The sequence below is a fragment of the Schistocerca gregaria genome, chromosome 2 (genome assembly GCF_023897955.1).
Source record: "Schistocerca gregaria isolate iqSchGreg1 chromosome 2, iqSchGreg1.2, whole genome shotgun sequence".
Classification (NCBI taxonomy): domain Eukaryota; kingdom Metazoa; phylum Arthropoda; class Insecta; order Orthoptera; family Acrididae; genus Schistocerca; species Schistocerca gregaria.
The window spans coordinates 989,846,744-989,866,881 of NC_064921.1; the positions used below are offsets into that span (position 1 = coordinate 989,846,744).

Sequence of the window (20,138 nt, forward strand, 5' to 3'; positions counted from 1 at the left end):
TTGTGAATAGCAACGGTCCTATGACACTCCCCTGTGGCACACCTGAAATCACTCTTACTTCGGAAGACTTCTCTCCATTGTGTAACACTGACAAACTTTAGCAATTGCAGGTCTCATCGTTGTTGTTAGAGTATTAAGTCTGAAGGCTGGTTTGATGCAGCTCTGCATGCCAGTCGATTATCTGCAAGTCGCTTCAGCTGTGCATAAATATGGCAGCCTTATATGCACTTGAACCTGATGACTGTGCTCGAGCCTTGGTCTCCCCTCTACAATTTTTACCCACTGCCCCCCGTCACACATGGCTGTGCCTGCACATGTATCAGTAGTTTTATTATGAGGAGTGATACTGAGTAAGCAAGCTGTTGTGCCCTTACATGTCTGCCTGTATGGATAAGCATAGTTCATGATGTGTGACCTGCCCTCCCCCATCCGAAGCTGGCTATGTATCATAAAATGTGTACATTACACAACAAATTTAATGATTTTTTTTTAACGTCGTCTATGTTGACTGATGTAAAAAAAGTCCCATTCCGTACTTCACCATCTTAGAGGTCGATTATTATATTGCTTTCTAAAATCTCATTGAAACTGGTTCACTGCTTTGGTCATGAATAGGCAACAGATTGTGTTACTTCCACATTTAATATTAGTGTGGATAAAAATGTAGATTACATTATTTTTTATTTATTTTCCTGATCCAATTTTGATGAAATAAAACCTAAATATTGCCCCAAGCTACACTCAAGTCACCTATGAAGATCCCATGAAAATTCATTCATTAGTTTTGGAGATTAGTGTGTTAAGATAGAAAGAAAGACAGACAGAGCAACTGACTGACATGATTATTTTACAGTTTTAGTACAGGAGTGGCCCCAAAAGTAAGGTCTCCCATTTTTTAAACATGTAAAGATACATTTGTGTACAATAAAATTTACATAGTTTTGAAGCTTGATCATTTCTCTATTTTTCCACATAGTAGCGGTTTCTATCTACGCATTTTTGTAAATGTTGTAACAGTTCTTGTATGCCCACATCACACCAGCCTGCCACCTTGCTATTGCAGTAGCATTGGACCTCATCTTTCATCGCATTGTCATCACTGAAGCATCTACTGTCCAAGTGTTCTTTCAACTTGGGAGACATGTGGTAGTCACTGGGCGCTATGTCCAGACTATTGGCAGAATGGATGATGATGTCCCATTCAAACTTGCAGAAGATCCATGGTTTGTCAAGCGATGTGTGGGTGAGCATTGTCGTGGGGAAGCCTTATGCCTTTGCTCAACATTCCTCTTCTTCAGTTCTGAATTGTCCGTCAGAGTTCTTTTAATGTCTGACAATACCTGTTGGCATTTACTGTCATTCCAGGAAGGGACAATGTCCCCATTCAGCCCCAAAACATAACTGCCATGACTTTACCAGCAGACTGTGTTCTTTTGAATTTTTGTGGCTTGGGAGAATCAGGATGGCGCCACTCATGTGATTGTTGTTTGGTCTCAGGTGTGAAGTGGAAAGCCCAGGTTTCATCACCCTTAACTATTGATTCCAAAAGGCTGTCCTTTTCAACTCCATAGCATTGAAGAAACTGGCATGAAGTTTCAACGTTTTGCTGTTTGTGGTCTTCTGTCGGCATTCTTGGGTCCCATCTTCTGCACACATTAAGAAATTTCAATACTTTGTTGTAAGCCCGGTGAATGGTGTGTCATGAGACCTCAGAAACAACATTTCAGAGATGATAAGGAGTAATCCACTGATTTTGAAGCACAACTTGTTCAACCTTTGCAATTGTCTCTTTGGTAATTGATGATCTCCTACTTCTTTCCAGTCATGAGTTTCAGTATGACCACCTGCAAACACTCTACACCACTTGCGGACATTTTTAACATCCATACACTACTCTTCATACACTTCTGTCAACTGTCAATTAATGTCAATTGGTTTAACACTTTTGCACTAAAATACCGAATAACGGTGTGAACTTTGTACCTGGTGGTAGTGGCTAAAAGGAGCTCCATTACAACTGGCTGCCAAGCCAAGACTGAAAGCTCCAAAGGATGGGCGGAGGTTTCTGTAGAGAGCAGAGGGAGCAAGGAAAATAACCAGTGTGGCCAACAGCCATGCAAACAGTCTCTCTGCAGCTCCAGCGCTTTGGAGACGTTACTTTTGGGATTACCCTCAGATCAGGATAGATTCCTTGTTGACTTCTCAGACAAGAATTTCAGAAAATATTTCCTAACACTGACATTTTTGTTCAGTGTTAACAGTTTTTCTCTTTTCAGGAAATCTGTTCTTGCTATTGCTAATCTGCATTTTATATTCTGCTCACTTCTTGTGTTGTCAGTTATTTTTCTGACCTAAAAGAAAACCTTGCCACTGGTTACAGCTTCTCTATTCCTAATAAGTTATCTCAGCATCACCTGACTTCATTCAACTACACTTCATTAATCTTGTTTTGTATTCATCTTGTAATCTCTTTGCAAGACACCAGCCTTTCTGTTCAGCTGATCTTGTTAGTGCTTTGGTGTGTCTGACAATAATGTTATTGGCAAACTGTAACATTTTTATTTCTTCTCCTTGAACTTCAGTTTTCCTTCCAGAAATTTTCTGAATGGCATTACTGCCTGCTTTTTACATAGATTTAATTATATTGGGCATAAGATACAACCCTGTCTTACTTTCTCCTCAGTTACTATCTTTATTTCATGTCTTCCAACCCTTTATAACTGCAGTCTCGTTTGTTTACAGGTTGTAGGTAACTTTTCGTTCCCTTGTGTTTTATCCTTGCTTCTTTCAGAATTTCAAAGTGTGTTCTGCAGTAAACACTCTGTGTCTACATCTACGCCCATACTCAGCAAGCCGCTACATGGTGCATGACAGAGGGTACCTTGTACCACTACTAGTCGTTTCCCTACATGTTCCACTCGCAAATAGAGAAAGGGAAAAACAGTTGTTCATATGCCTCTATATGAGCCCTAATTTCTCTTATATTTGTGATTCTTATGCGAAATATAGATTGCTGGAAGTAGAGTCAAAGTACAGTTAGTATCAAAGGGCAGTTCTTTAAATTTTGTCAGTATTGTTCCACAAAAAGAACGTCCCACCCCTTCAGGGATTCCCACTTGAGCTCACGAAACAACTCTGCAAATATATATATAGTGTATGTGGGCATGTGTGATAGAAGAACCAGTGTCATACTAAGTAGGAAAAACAAGAAAAAGGGTAACTATTTGTTAGTAGTGTATGGAATGATTTAAAGGAAATGGAAAGATGATTACATCTTTCACAACAAACATTTGATAAAAGGTGCATTAAAAAAAATGAGAAAAAAAAACTCATTTACTTCTTTATAAGATCCCTTAAAATCTGTGCTTTTATCTGTCCAGAAAGTTTCTTTGGAAATATATTTCTGTAATTAATTAAAATGCGTATTATTACATTTAAATATATTAAAAACAAAGATTCCAAGACTTACCAAGCGGGAAAGTGCCGGTAGACAGGCACAATAAAATAACACACACATACACACAGAATTTCTAGATTTCACAACCAACGGTTGCTTCTTCAGGAAAGAGGGAAGGAGAGGCAAAGACAAAAGGATGTGGGTTTTAAGGGAGAGGGTAAGGAGTCATTCCAATCCTGGGAGTGGAAAGACTTACCTTAGGGGGAAAAAAGGATAGGTATATACTCGCACGCACACACACACACACATATCCATCCATACATATACAGACACAAGCAGACATATTTAAAGGCAAAGGGTTTGAGCAGAGATGTCAGTCGAGGCGGAAGTGCAGAGGCAAAGATGATGTTGAATGACAGGTGAGCTATGAGTGGCGGCAACTTGAAATTAGTGGAGATTGAGGCCTGGTGGATAACGAGAAGAGAGGATATATTGAAGGGCAAGTTCCCATCTCCGGAGTTCGGATAGGTTGGTGTTGGTGGGAAGTATCCAGATAACCCGAACGGTGTAACACTGTGCTGGCACCAAGGCATGTTTAGCCACAGGGTGATCCTCATTACCAACAAACACTGTCTGCCTGTGTCCATTCATGCGAATGGACAGTTTGTTGCTGGGCATTCCCACATAGAAAGCGTCACAGTGTAGGCAGGTCAGTTGGTAAATCACGTGGGTGCTTTCACACGTGGCTCTGCCTTTGATCGTGTACACCTTCCGGATTACAGGACTGGAGTAGGTGGTGGTGGGAGGGTGCATAGGACAGGTTTTACACTGGGGGCGGTTACAAGGATAGGAGCCAGAGGGTAGGGTGTACAATATTGCATTTAATATTCTGGCATTGCTCTGTTTGTTCAATAAATGTAGGAAATATGTACATACATTTACATTTTTGATAGGGATGAACCAAGAGGTTACGAAGGTTAGGTGGACAGCAGAAAGACACTCTTGGTGGAGTGGGGAGGATTTCATGAAGGATGGATCTCATTTAGGGGCAGGATTTTAGGAAGTCGTATCCCTGCTGGAGAGCCACATTCAGAGTCTGATCCAGTCCCGGGAAGTATCCTGTCACGAGTGGGGCACTTTTGGGGTTCTTCTGTGAGAGGTTCTGGGTTTGAGGGGATGAGGAAGTGGCTCTGGTTATTTGCTTCTGTACCAGGTCGGGAGGGTAGTTGCAGGATGCGAAAGCTGTTTTCAGGTTGTTGGTGTAATCGTTCAGGGATTCAGGACTGGAGCAGATTCGTTTGCCACGAAGGCCTAGGCTGTAGGGAAGGGACCGTTTGATATCGAATGGGTGGCAGCTGTCATAATGGAGGTACTGTTGACCCACCAACAAGCAACTACCCCCCTTGGTAACTTCCTACACTAAGCATGTCTCATGTACTCTGTATACAGAAATATATGCCTTTTAGTATGCCTAATTTCATGTTCTCATTTAACGACAGCCCTGTATACCAACTTCCAAGTCCTGACTGCTCAGCCACCTGTACAATATTGCATTTAATATTCTGGCATTGCTCTGTTTGTTCAATAAATGTAGGAAATATGTACATACATTTACATTTTTCTTATTCTTCTTTTACAGACTGCTGTTGAGTCAGCAATAAACATGAACGAGCAAGCCATTGTAGTTGATGTCCTTGATGCGCTTTGTTCCAGGCAGTGAGTAACATAATATTTAATATCTTTTATTTTACTGAGGAATGGAGTTAATGAATTCACTTTCATATGACACTAACTGATGTAATGTCTGTGTTTATATAGTATATTTTTTACTGTAGCATATATGCAAAAAGACTGAAATGCTCTGAGCATCCTTTTTAAGAAATATATGTTTGGTAAGATCAATAAGTACTGGTTAACATTCATATTTAAGAAAGTGGTATAAAGTAACTTTTGCAAATTAAAAGCCTGATTATGGAAGCATGTATATAATAACTGAATTAGTATTTAAAGATTTCATGGAAATGATAACTAAGGGCCTGGAAAAGTAACCTACATTCCTCACAGCAAGCACAACAGTGGTAACAAATGTAGTCTTTATAATTGTGAAATTGTCTGCAGAAAAATGGTCAGTTAAGGTAACAATTCAATTGATTTGATGTGCACAAATCTACTAGCAGACAAGTAATTCAATAAAAAAAGTCGACTTGTAGCGCTCCATTTATACATGATCTCTGTCATATACATGTATAGGTTGTGGGTATACAAGGTTGCTTTTTGTCTCGTTGAGTAAGAGATAAGAATTTTTTAACATTTTTCAATAAGAATCTGCTCAGTGTGAAAGTATTTCCTTTTTTAAGTCAGTTACAGTAAAACATTACTGGAAAAAGAGCATGTAATACTGAAATTTCAGGCTGATTTACAGTGGCACTGGAATAGTTGCATAATTTTTAGCTGCTATTGACAGTAGTAATGTGAGCTAGATGAGGATCTGTGTGATATGACTGGACTATTCTACAGCATGCCAAATCAGTGACCAAATCCAGGAGATGTTGCAGTTCTGATAGCTTTAGTGTAAATGTCTACAATACCTTCACTGCTTTGGAGACAGTTGACAAAATCACTCAGACAATCCAACAAACTGAGCAGGAGTGTCACATTGTGATCATGCAATTATAACTGACAGTACAGGCAATAATTTGCACTGAAGTCATAAGTAGACAATTAAACAGAAGATTGTGTCACTTTTTACCACCACATGTCCTCTTGATCTGTAACTTCTGAACATTCATAAGTGGCCATTATTAGATATGATGGTGGAACATTTTGAATTGGATAATGGAACTCTTGGCTTAATGTTCTGAGCCTCAAGGAAGGTGCAGACCTCACGGGGTGAATAGCTGTTGGGGCAAAACATTCATTTGCAAGCAACCTATGGAGCATTTTCTTCACTCTAGTTGTTTAAGTCTTTCTCAGCTGTGTGGGATCTCTACCTGAGTCAGTATGTATTTCCCTTGCTGCTCATGGGAACCTAATGGAGCCAAATTCACCTCCTGATGGGAAGTGTATAGTGTCATGTAACTCTTAACCTAACCAATAAAGAATACCCGAGTGGGCAGCACTGCAGAGAAGAGTAACAGAAACAATTCCCTTAAATAGTAACAGACCACATCACATAGTACACACTGCATTTATTGTCATTAAGAGATGGAGGCATCTGGATAAAATATCACACTTATAGTTGACCAAGGTATGAAGCTCTCAAGCTCAAGGCAGTTTATTCTATAATGACAGAATTACACAACTCACTCATCTACAGTAAAAGACTCATCAGTTACAGACACCTCATAGACACAGGCATCAGTAAATTAAAATAGTGGGAGGCTGCTGGAGTGATCGAAGTGAATAATATAATGAATAAGTGGTAAATTTGGAAAGGCTACAAATTTCAGATTCGCTTTCAATACACCCATTTCCTAGTCTTTCTGGAAGTGGAAAAACCTAAGAAATAAAGATAACTTAGGGTATGTTACACATAAGGCAACCCTACCTCCTACACACACAAAATCATGTGCCACATTAATCAAACGGTCTGTTCCAGAGACTGAAGTGGGCACACAGACTGATACAACTACCATCATAAGCACCTACACCTGTCAGTACAACTTTGGGGCTGTTACCCTCAACAGCACATCAGTTGAAGTATGGCCAGAAAGGGCAGCAGCAAAGAAACTGATTTTATACATACGAGCACCTTCTCTAATTTGACATACCTCGAGGACTGGGTAGAATTCGTAATCAATTAGCAAACAAGAACAGAAAACCACATGTCATTTAACCATATGTAGCTAGAGTAGCAGTATTTTTTTATATATAAAGTATAGAAAAAGTGTCCTAGATGTGACAGAACCACCAGCAAATATGAAACACAGAGGAAAAATATGAATGAATTAACTGATAATACATGGTATGAAAAATCACCATCTGTACAGACCAATATCATGTTATTAAAATGAACAAACAGGCAGAATATGCACGTCTTGAAAACTGAAATTTACAGGCCATTAGCCCTGATAACATTATAATGTGTGCAGAAGTGAAGTAGCATTACTTAATTATTGTGGACAATCTCATCATATGTTGTGATTAGCGTACCATAAGTCAGTGAAACCTTTCATTAGGTGAGAGAGTTGATCAAAGTGGAGTGTGTTCCATTACATTCTGAGGGTCACTGTTAACAAGATGCATTCTTTTAGTTAATGGAGGTTAGTGTGGATATCTTAAGTTTACATTGATATGGTTTTGTTCTGTAGCTTACCTCTCTTTTGATTGTTGTGTCTGTCTTGTTGCCAAATATATTAAACAGTGGAGAGTCCAGGATGGAATAACAACAGTACTGTATTATAGAATAGCTAGATTGCTACTCACCATGTAGAAGAGAAGGTGAGTCGCAAACAGGCACAATGAAAAAGGCAACTAAAATATCAAAGCTTTCAACAAAGTCATTCTTCTGCAGTAGAAAAACACAGTGCCCTGAGACAGTGGCCATGTGTGTGTGAGTTGCACTTTCGTGAACATGTCTGGTTTTCTACTGCAGAAGAACTACTCTGCCTAAAATAGGTAATTTTTAGTATTGTTTTTTCTTTGTACCTATCTGCAACTCAATACCGCCTCTATATGGGGAGTAGCAATCTATCCTTTCCGTATTGTTGTCTAGATATTAGTCTTATATACAGGGCTCATAGATACGTACACTTGGCATAGCAGGCATTTTCTTTCATCAAGTGGCCTGCTAATACTCTGGATTTAAATCTAGTGACAACAAACAATGGAAAATCCAGGCTGGAATAATGACAATATTATCTAAAGGATAGATTGCTACTCACCATGTAGTGGAGATGTTGAGTCGCAGACAGGCACAACAAAAAAGACTGCTAAACAAATAAGCTTTCAGTCAAAAGGCCTCCTTTTGTGTTAGACAGCACACACCCACACATTCACATGAACACAACTCACACACATGGTCACTTTCTGTGGCAGCCAGAGATAGTGGTCATATGTGTTATGAGTTGTGTTCATATGGATGTGTGCTGTCTAATACAAAAGGAGTCCTTTTGACTGAAAGCTTATTTGTTGAGCAGTCTTTTTGTTGTGCCTGTCTGCGACTCAACATTTCCACTATATGGTGAGGAGCAATCTATCTTTTTCATAATATTTTCAAACTTAAGGCTAGTTAATTAATAAGTAGCTTCTAACAAGAGTATGTCACTGTAGTCTTTTAAGACCTGTAGCAGATAGTCTGTTTAATTATTATCATATGATGTGTTTTTGTGGATTATAATGTGTATACTTGAAAGTATTCTTATTATTAACCTCTGTATTGTGTGAAGTAAAACAAAAATCCTTATTTTTCAGCAAAGTTTGGAATCTTGATGTTTGTGTTGCCCTGCTGCCATGCATTAATGAACTTCTGCAGAGCAAGTTTGAAAGGTGAGTAAATAGCAAATTTTAATTCAATAAATGGGAAACATGCCTGTCTAAAACTATATGTTTGTGTATTGGAGTTCCCGACCCCTCTTTCAGTACTAAGGTCATAATCCTGTTATAATTACGCACAGGGGACAGTGTGTGTTTACAAGATTCCTTCTCCAACATATTGTTTTCTTGTTCTTCATCAGCAATCATCTTGTGTGCTGATCTGTTGCAGGTCTCCACAGACATCATCCTCAAACTTAAGAATATCATGAAAATCTCGTTTCCAGTTGCTCCATGTCTCACATTTCCATACTTTCCCTTGTTGCATCAATGTATTGTACATCGTAAGTTTGAACATTCTCACTGGACTATAGGTCTCAGTCAGATGACTGAGAATGTGGTAAGAGTGATTTCCAGCAAGGATCTGTGTGTTGCTGCAATCTTTGTGAAAATTGCCTCCAGGTCCATGAAATGTCTGACCCATTCATGGGTTTGTCTCCTCTATCACTACTTGTAGTGAATGTTTTGCTCAGCGATCGATAATAAAGAGAAGATATTCTGTTTCTTATTGATTTATGAGAAGACCAATTTTGTATGCTTCATTAGCCAAGGACATATTCATCTGTAGTAGGTCGTCTGCCTCGAGACAACATGACTATAGGCACAGCATATTCCAGATGAGTGATGTTTGTACTTCTGTCTTCAGTTTCATGTAAGTTCATGATAATTGTTTCTTTAGTTGTAGTTTGAATAAAACTGGTGACAAACCATCCTTGCCTAAATCTTGTCATTATATCTGTGCCCTAATGGGAGCACTGAAAGACCTAAGCTGAAACAAGGCCCCTGGAGTAGACAGCATTCTCTCAGAGTTGATGAGATCCTTAGGAGAGCCAGCCACGATAAAATTATTCAGACTGTTGTGCAAGGTATATGAGATCCGCGAAATACCCCCAGACTTCAGGAAGAATGTATTAATTGCCATTCCAAAGAAAACAGAGATGTGAATGTTACTGAGCTTTCAGTTTAGTAAGTAACAGTTACAAAATACTGGTGAATTATTTACAGAAGAATAGAAAAAACTGATAGATACTCAGCTTGGAGAAGTCAGTTTGGGTTCTGAAGTAATGTAGGGACATGTGAGGCGATACTGATACTACAGTTAAAGAAAGGCAAACCTTTGCTTATAGCTTTTGTAGATTTAGAGACAGCTTTTGATAGTGTTGACTGGATTACACATTTGAAGAAAACAAGAGATAACATATAGGGAGTGAAAAGTTATTCACAACTTGTGCAGAAACCAGACTGCGATTTTAAGAGTCGAAGGACATGAAAGCGAAGTCGTAGTTGAGAAGGATATGAGACAGTGTTGTAGGTCAATGTTATCCAATCTATATATTGAGCATCAGTGAAGAGAACAAGGAAGACATTTGGAAAAGAAATTGTAGTTCAGAAAGAAGGAGTAAAAACTTTGTGTTTTACTGATTACAGTAGGTATATTGTAATTTTGTCATAGATAGCAAAGAACATGGAAGGTTGGTTGAATAGTATGAGTGGTGGCTTTAAAAGAATAAATAAGGTGAACAGCAACAAAAATAAAACAAGGATAATGGTATGTAGGTGAATTAAATCTGGCGATGCTGAAAGAACTGTATTAGGAAATGACGCACTAAAAGTTTTAGATGAGTCTTGTTATTTTGGCCGCAGTATAACTGATGATGGCTGAAGTAGAGAGGGCATAGGAACATTTGTGAAACAGAGGAATTTATTAACATCTAATATGAATTCAACTGTTAGGAGGGTCTGTATGGAAGTGAAACATGGACGGTAAGCACTTCAGAAAAAAAAGACAATTGAAGCTTTCTAAATTTGGTGCCATCGAAGATTGTGGATGTTAGATGATTAGATCAAATAATGAATGAATTGAATTGAGAAACAAAGAAATTTGTATCACAATTTGACCAAAAGAAGGGATTGGTTGATAGGAATATCCTGAGGTATCAAGAAATTGTCAGTTTAGTAACAGAAGGTTTTGTAAGGGGTCTGAAAAGCTTGCATATCATAAATGAAATAGTTTAAATAATTTCAGGCCTGGCTACATACCGCAGAGAGATACCAAAGTGGACCATAAAATCAGAAAAATGTTTTCGCCCCGTGCATTCTGTAGGATATTTGGGAACCCATAAAAAATAAATTACTCGTACAGTTATGAGCCTTACTTCCTCTCAGAGCTATACATTTCTACAAAATTTTACTTCTTTAAACAATCACAGCAAAAATAACAGGAATTTCTCACTTCATGGGCTTAAACATTATCATATATTCACAAGCAATCTGTAGGTAATCCAAAATGATGAGACTATTAATTATATCACTAACTTTGAAAAAAAGAGACATCCCAAATGACTGCACAACTTCAGTGTACGTAGTTAAGAACATACAGTATTTTTGCTGAGTAACTCTTTCCATTGTCTTCTGTCACTCTGTTCCCATCTGAACCTTTTTTACTATTCAGATATTAAAATAACATTTCCAAAATTATTTTTGACCTCCCATCCCCCTCTCGTACTTCCATGCTCATACCTTCTGTTTCTTCTTATGCCAAGGGACTGAGGGAACTTTAAGGTATGTCTCATACATATTTTCATCATGTGATCAGCCAATCACAGTAATCTGTGGTGTTATTTTTCTGTATGTCTAAGATGTGAAATAAACAGGCTGTTCCATATGGTTGATCACAACAGAGTTCATGTAGCAGATGGCTGACCAGAGGCAAAATCCAGAATATAGTGATGGTTGTCATAAATCTGTCCAAGTTGAGAAACATAAACAAGTAAGGTTGACCTCAGAATAGTTATGTGGTGCATAGACAAGGGCATCAAAGAATAAAAAAGAGAGTAAAGCTCAAAATTGACTGCTCGGAGCCTGTATGCCTTTCATGCCTGCATGTAAGTCACCAACCAACCATGACGCAAGTGTGTGTATGGCGTCAATGATCTATAGATTGTGCTAAGTATGGAGTTCTAATTTTTCAAGTGTGCTTCACGCTGTGCATGCGCAGAGACGATGGACTATGGAGGCGTCTGCTTATATTGGAAGTTATGACCTATTCTGGTTGAGCTCACTCCTATATTACGCAAATGGATTTTGTGCTTTTGTTTTTTCTTAATTTTTATTAAGTTGTTTGCTTTGTTTTAATGGCGCATTGGAAAGTTGCACAAGGTCCTGCTCTATTTTTTTCCTGCTAGTGTTCTCCTACCAGAGAGATGAAATATCTGAAAGCAAACAGCATTTACATTTTACAGAGAAAAAATCTACATTATGCATAAATGAGTACCTAAATAGATCAACATGTTTTAATGAAAATTATTTCAACAGTAAAAAAGATGGAATTATTGGAAGAGAAAAATAATTTTTGTTGTTACTTGGCACTTAGCAAGAAAATAAGGTACAGAGGATAAAGCAAAAAGGTGCTATTTACTGCATTGTACATATTGTCTGATGTGTTTGCAAGTATATATTTTCTTGGGCAAATATACATTGTTCTGAAATGTTTGGACAACACTTCTCCTGGTTTTTCAGTTCTCAGCAGTGCGAACAATTTACCTCACAACTTTGACAAGAACTTCCACTATGAATTCTACTTTGGTCATTAATAAACTCTATTGTCATTATTTTTTCATACATTTTGTTACTATATTTCAATTTTTCCCTAGAAAGAATCATTCCTCATAACCTCACTTTCACTGTTCAGATGTCAAACTGCACAGCAGATAGCTCTCACAACACCAGCTGTTTTAATGTTGACATGTAAACAAAAATGACCACTGAAAACAGATGAGACCCAGCACGGGAATAAAATGCCATTGGCGCTGCAGTAGACACACTTCTATCGAGTAGTCAGTTGAGACAGGATAGACCGATCATGTAAAAGGGACTTATAAGACAAGTGGCTGGCGAAGATATTTATCAGCGCTATTGCATCTGCGATCATGGCCCGCCATATGTTGGGGCTGTGTGTTAACTTAGTTGCTATGCAGGCCAACAATCCATGACCATGTGTCTGCATGGATAGTTGTGCTGGCCAGTGAATCTCAAGTACTGTTTGATAATAAACTACTCCCATCATTAATTGGCACATAAGACAAAAAATAGCGAAGTTTGTGCCATGTATGGTGAGAAAGGGAGAGGAGGAGTTGATATGGCCCCATGGCATTTACGTGTCATGATTGACCGGATCACGTATCATTGCTGGCGCTGGGTGGGACTACAGACCAGTCTTACATCTCTGGGGAACTATTTGGTCTTGCCAGCAGGGGAAATGTGTGCCAGTGATGATCCAGAGGGGTGCAATAGCAGTTCAACCTCTTGCACACATCATTGTTTTTTTCCCCCTCTGATTGGAGCCAGAAATGCCTTAGGGTGAAGGCAGAGGCTTGACCTCCAGTGGCTCCCATGTTTGTCAAGGATGAATGTGAAGGTTATAACAGTGGTGGTAGGCAGGCTGCTTGGCAGGCTTTTCATGATTGTGGTTGTGTCTCTGTGCCTGTGCCCAACTCAGTTGCAGGGGAGGTATTGCCATGGCCAGAGTTGATTCTAATGTCTTACCAGACACTCAAGATCACTTGTGGCTTCAAACATTTGTTGCCCTCCTATCGCTACTGTCAATTTAGGTCTACATTGGGATTCAAGTGAAAGTGAGAGCTCATACATGGGACTCTACCCAATAATAAGGCTATGTGTGTGGGCAGAGGGTCATGACAGGCCAAGTGCAGTGGGTTCAAGAGGGTGTTTGTTCTGCACCCATATAGTGCTTTTGCTGGGCTGCATCCACTGACTGGAGTGGATTTGTATGTTCCAAGGAGGGTAGGGAGGGTTTCCCTGGTAGTGACTGTTAGCATAATCAAACAATGGAAACTCCAGATAGGAATATCAGCAATTTAGGAAAAGACAGATTGCTACTCACCATAAAGAAGACACGTCAAACACGCGCGCGCGCCCACACACACACACACACACACACACACACACACACACACACACACACACACAAAAGCAAGCACTCCTCACGTACACGTGACCGCCAAATTCAGCATCTTGGGCTGAGATGCTGGAGTTGGCAGTCGTGTTTGCATGAGGTGTACTTGCTTTTTTATCGTTGTGTTGTGTGTGTGTGTGTGTGTGTGTGTGTGTGTGTGTGCGTGTGTGTGTGTGTGTGTGTTTGTGTTTTATTGACAAAGGCTGTGGCCTAAAGTGTTATCTGAGTGTTTTTTAATTGTGGCTGTTTGCAGCTTGATGTGTCTTCTTTACGGTAAGTAGCAATCTGTCTTTTGCCACATTGTTTTTATATAATAATGTGATTCTGTTTTTTGACAGTCCTGATCAACCACTCTACTTCAGAATTCGATGCTGGGTGGAACGGAACAGAGGTCAGATGCTTTAACCTCTTACGTTTGAAGATGTTCTGATCACTGTAAATTTGGGCCCATGTTGGAGATTACCGTAGTCGAGGCTCATTCTGTTATGAAAATGATGAGCAATGCACAAATGCTAGCTGAGGTCATATGGGAAATTAGAGAGGACATCAGCAGCTAACTGTCACATTATTCCCTGGAATTTACTAGTGAAACCATCGTGGTCTCTTTGTCAGTGTGCTTGGGACAGGGTCAGGACCTGAAATGCTGTGATGAGACTGCCTGGTTGTGGGACATATGCCCTAACTAATAGTTAACACAGGGTCACTTAACCACACATTCAGAGTCATCTGTAGCAAACATAACTATACTGTCAATTACTTTAAGGAGGTGTTGCATTGAGAAAATTCCCATAGTATTGAGTGTGTCCTTAGACATATGATAGGCCACCTTTGCAACACAGCAGACTATAACCTCTGAAATAGCAGATCATGACATGTTTCTGTCACTATGACACACACTGCTATGAAACATTTGTCAAGGGTATTTTGCAAGTTGGAATCAAATTCAAAACAAAGTGTGTTGTATTTGTGGAACTCTGTGTGACCTGCAAGGCAGATGAGAAAGAACATTCACATTTGCATGCTGTGTGGTAAGCCAATAGTGAATTTCATAATTGTAACTGCTACGTAACAGTGCCTACTGTTGCAGCTCTTCTGGTATCTTATTGGGGAGCCTCAAGTGTAGGCCAAACAATGAAATTAGAGGTTTATGATCTGTAATGAAATGAAACTTTGCCCCATACATATACACCACTGGCCATTAAAATTGCTACACCAAGAAGAAATGCAGATGATGAACGGGTATTCATTGGACAAATATATTATACTAGAACTGACTTGTGATTACATTTTCACGCAATTTGGGTGCATAGATCCTGAGACACCAGTACCCAGAACAACCACCTCTGGCCGTAATAACGGCCTTGATACGCCTGGGCATTGCGTCAAAAAGAGCTTGGATGGCGTGTACAGGTACAACTGCCCATGCAGCTTCAACACAATATGACAGTTCATCAAGAGTAGTGTCTGGTGTATTGTGACGAGCCAGTTGCTCAGCCACCATTGACCAGACATTTTCTATTGGTGAGAGATCTGGAGAATGTGCTGGCCAGGGCAGCAGTTGAACATTATCTATATCCAGAAAGGCCCGTACAGGACCTGCAACATGCGGTCGTGCATTATCCTGCTTAAATGTAGGGTTTCACAGGGATCGAATGAAGGGTAGAGCCATGGGTCGTAACACATCTGAAATGTAACATCCACTGTTCAAAGTGCCATCAATGCGAACAAGATGTGACCAAGACGTGTAACCAATGGCACCCCATACCATCGCGCTGGGTGACGCCAGTATGGCGTTGAGTAATACACGCTTCCAATGTACGTTCACCACGATTTCGCCAAACACGGATGCGACCATCATGATGCTGTAAACAGAACCTGGATTCATCCGAAAAAATGACGTTTGCCATTTGTGCACCCAGTTTCGTCATTAAGTACATCATCGCAGGCTCTCCTGTCTGTGATGCAGCATCAAGGGTAACCACAGCCATGGCCTCTGAGCTGATAGTCCATGCTGCTGCAAACGTCATCGAAATGTTGGTGCAGATGGTTGTCATCTTGCAAACGTCCCTATCTGTTGGCTCAGGGACCGAGATGTGGCTGCATGATCCGTTACAGCCATGCAGATAAGATGCCTGTCATCTCGACTGCTAGTGATACGAGGCCTTTGAGATCCAGCACAGCATTCCGTATTACCGTCCTGAACCCACCGATTTCATATTCTGCTAACAGTCATTGGATTTCGACCAACGTGAGCAGCAATGTCAAGATACGATAAACCGCTATAGCGATAGGCTACAATCCGACCTTTATCAAAGTCAGAAACATGATGATACGCATCTATCCTAATTACACGAGGCATAACGACGACGTTTCACCAGGCAACGCCGGTCAACTGCTGTTTGTATATGAGAACTCGGTTGGAAACTTTCCTCATGTCAGCACGTTGTGGGTATTACCTCTGGCGCCAACCTTGTGTGAATGCTCTGAAAAGCTAATCATTTGCGTATCACAGCATCTTCCTGTTGGTTAAATGTCGCATCTGTAGCATGTCATCTTGTGGTGTAGAAATTTAATGGCTAGTAGTGTAAATACAGAGTTTTCTGATGCCATATATGGCTAAAGATGTCCCTTTGTCAGTTAGTGAGTACTTCTGCCTGACCTGGCATATGGAATAGGCTCCTTTGTGCCTTGTGGGTTGTTGTTTTTGTTGTTGTCTTCAGTACTGAGACTGGTTTGATGCAGCTCTCCATGCTACTCTATCCTGTGCAAGCTTCTTCATCTCCCAGTACTTAATGCAACCTACATCCTTCTGAATCTGCTTATTATATTCATCTGATGGTCTCCCTCTACGATTTTTACCGTCCACGCTGCCCTCCAATGCTAAATTTTTGATCCCTTGATGCCTCAGAACATGTCCTACCAACCAGTCCCTTCTTCTTGTCAAGTTGTGCCACAAACTCCTCTTCTCCCCAATTCTATTGAATATCTCCTCTTTAGTTATGTGATCTACCCATCTAATCAATATCTCCTCATTAGTTATGTGATCTACCCATCTATTCTTCAGCATTTTTCTGTAGCACCACATTTTGAAAGCTTCTATTCTCTTCTTGTCCAAACTATTTATCGTCCATGTTTCACTTCCATACATGGCCATGCTCCATACAAATACTTTCAGAAATGACTTCCTGACACTTAAATCTATACTTGATGTTAAAAACGCTTACCTTGCCATTGCCAGTCTGCATGTTATATCCTCTCTACTTCGACCATCATCAGTAATTTTGCTCCCCAAATAGCAAAACTCCTTTACTACTTTAAGTGTCTCATATCCTAATCTAATTCCCTGAGCATCACCTGAATTAATTCGACTACATTCCATTATCCTCGTTTTGCTTTTGTTGAGTTCATGTTATATCCTCCTTTCAAGACACTGTCCATTCCATTCAATTGCTCTTCCAATTCCTTTACTGTCTCTGACAGAATAACAATGTCATCGGCGAACCTCAAAGTTCTTATTTCTTCTCCGTGGATTTTAATACCTACTCCAAATTTTTCTTTTGTTTCGTTTACTGCTTGCTCAATATACAGATTGAATAACATTGGGGAGAGGCTACAACCCTGTCTCAATCCCTTCCCAACCGCTGCTTTCCTTTCATGCCCCTCAACTCTTATAACTGCCATCTAATTTCTGTACAAATTGTAAATAGCCTTTCGCTGCCTGTATTTTACCCCTGCCACCTTTAGAATTTGAAAGACAGTATTCCAGTCAACATTGTCAAAAGCTTTCTCTAAGTCTACAAATGCTAGAAACGTAGGTTTGCCTTTCCTTAATCTTTCTTCTAAGATAAGTCGTAAGGTCAGTATTGCCTCACGTGTTCCAGTGTTTCTACAGAATCCAAACTGGTCTTCCCCGAGGTTGGCTTCTACTAGTTTTTCCATTCGTCTGTAAAGAATACACGTTATTATTTTCAGCTGTGGCTTATTAAACTGACAGTTCAGTAATTTTCACATCTGTCAACACCTGCTTTCTTTGGGATTGGAATTATTATATTCTTCTTGAAGTCTGAGGGTATTTTGCCTGTCTCATACATCTTGCTCACCAGATGGTAGAGTTTTGTCAGGACTGGCTCTCCCAAGGCCATCAGTAGTTCCAATGAAATGTTGTCTACTCCCGGGGGCCTTGTTTCGACTCAGGTCTTTCAGTGCTCTGTCAAACTCTTCACACAGTATCGAATCTCCCATTTCATCTTCTTCTACATCTTCTTCCATTTCCATAACATTGTCCTCAAGTACATCGCCCTTGTATAGACCCTCTACATTCTCCTTCCACCTTTCTCCTTTCCCTTCATTGAGAACTGGGTTTCCATCTGAGCTCTTGATATTCATACAAGTGGCTATCTTTTCTCCAAAGGTCTCTTTAATTTTCCTGTAGGCAGTATCTATCTTACCCCTAGTGAGATAAGCCTCTACATCCTTACATTTGTCCTCTATCCATCCCTGCTTAGCCATTTTGCACTTCCTGTCGATCTCATTTTTGAGACGTTTGTATTCCCTTTTGCCTGCTTCATTTACTGTGTTTTTATATTTTTTCCTTTCATCAATTAAATTCAATATTTCTTCTGTTACCCAAGGATTTATACTAGCCCTCGTCTTTTTACCTACTTGATCCTCTGCTGCCTTCACTACTTCATCCCTCAAAGCTACCCATTCTTCTTCTCCTGTATTTCTTTCCCCCATTCTTGTCAATTGTTCCCTTATGCTCTCCCTGAAACTCTGTACAATCTCTGGTTCTTTCAGTTTATCCAGGTCCCATCTCCTTAAATTCCCACTTTTTTTGCAGTTTCTTCAGTTTTAATCTACAGTTCATAACCTATAGATTGTGGTCAGAGTCCACATCTGCCCCTGGAAATGTCTTACAATTTAAAACCTGGTTCCTAAATCTCTGTCTTACCATTATATAATCTATCTGATACCTTCTAGTATCTCCAGGCTTCTTCCACGTATACAACCTTCTGTTATGATTCTTGAACCAAGTGTTACCTTGTGGGTATTTATTCATTAATACCACACCAATGCAGAAATCTCAGAGTTTGGTTGCTAGTGTAATGTGTTTTGATGGAGTATTTTGGTACACTGAAGGATGTTCTGAGGCTTATTTTCAACTGAAGTAAGACTTTCTGGCTTGTATCTGAATGCACAAAATTAACCTCTTTTTTTATAGTTGGTTTAGCAGACGTGAGATTCGGATAGGGTGTGGTTTGAAAAAAACTTCACTTACTGAGCTGGCAGTGAAGATTGTGGGCTTTAGGCCCCTTATATAATTTCTATATATTTTCAAGTGCAACTCCTGTGTAGCCACTGTTACAATTAATGTCCACTATGATTGTCCGGGCTGTTATGCCGTGGTCGATTGATGAATTTTGTGTCAATTCCCAACGTTTTGTCCCCGTCTACCGGAGTCGTCTTCAAGGGGGTCTGTAGCTCGATGGAAGGTCCAACACACCCGCTGGCTCACTACTGACTGCCACTAAATTACGTATGCGTGCGCTCCCGCGCTGCGGCATGACGTCACGTTTTGAAAACGCCAGTGCAATTGACCGTTGTCCGCTGCTGTCGGTCGCAATTGCCATCACCCAGTAATGGACAGGTGGTACACATTTTCTTTAACACCGGCATCCATATACCGTTTAATTTCATGTCCCCCTCCTTTCGATTGAAATTATTAGGGTTTCGATTGCCTCCCTATAGAGCCTTTCGTAATATCCGCTTGTGGCAGCTAGTACTTGCATCTCCTCGTAACGAATATGGTGGTTCCCTGGCTGGAAAACATGCTCCGCAACAGCTGATCGTTCTGTTTCTCCTCTTCTACAATGGCCCTTGTGCTTGTTTTGAAGCAGTTCTTTTAGTGGTACCCACATAAACATCTCCACAGCTGCATGGGATCCTATACACTCCAGCTTTTTCCAATGGTTTGCGAGCGTCCTTGGCAGGATTTAGGCATTCCTGTATCTTCCTGGTGGGCTTGTAAATTATGGTAATATTCTACTTCATCAAGGTCCCCCCTATTCTTTCCGTTACAATTTTAACAAACGGCAGGAAAACCTTAGATTTTGCAGTAGCCTGTACATTACTATGATTCTGCGTGGCTGTCTCAACGCACGTTTTATTTCGGTGGACGAATATCCTTTCTTCATTAGTGAATTGTGGAGATGTTCCATCTCCGTGTCGAGCAAC

General features: G+C 40.0%; 1 protein-coding gene across 2 annotated transcripts in view; it reads left to right on the forward strand.

Annotated features, from left to right (window-relative positions):
• Positions 1 to 20,138, forward strand: part of LOC126335489 (katanin p80 WD40 repeat-containing subunit B1) — a 122,592-nt gene that overhangs the window by 64,180 nt on the left and 38,274 nt on the right. For both annotated transcript variants that reach the window (XM_049998817.1, XM_049998819.1), the window contains 2 exons: positions 5,037 to 5,113; positions 8,810 to 8,884. In XM_049998817.1, coding sequence (XP_049854774.1) covers positions 5,037 to 5,113; positions 8,810 to 8,884 — 152 coding nt within the window. The remainder of the gene's footprint in view (positions 1 to 5,036; positions 5,114 to 8,809; positions 8,885 to 20,138) is intronic.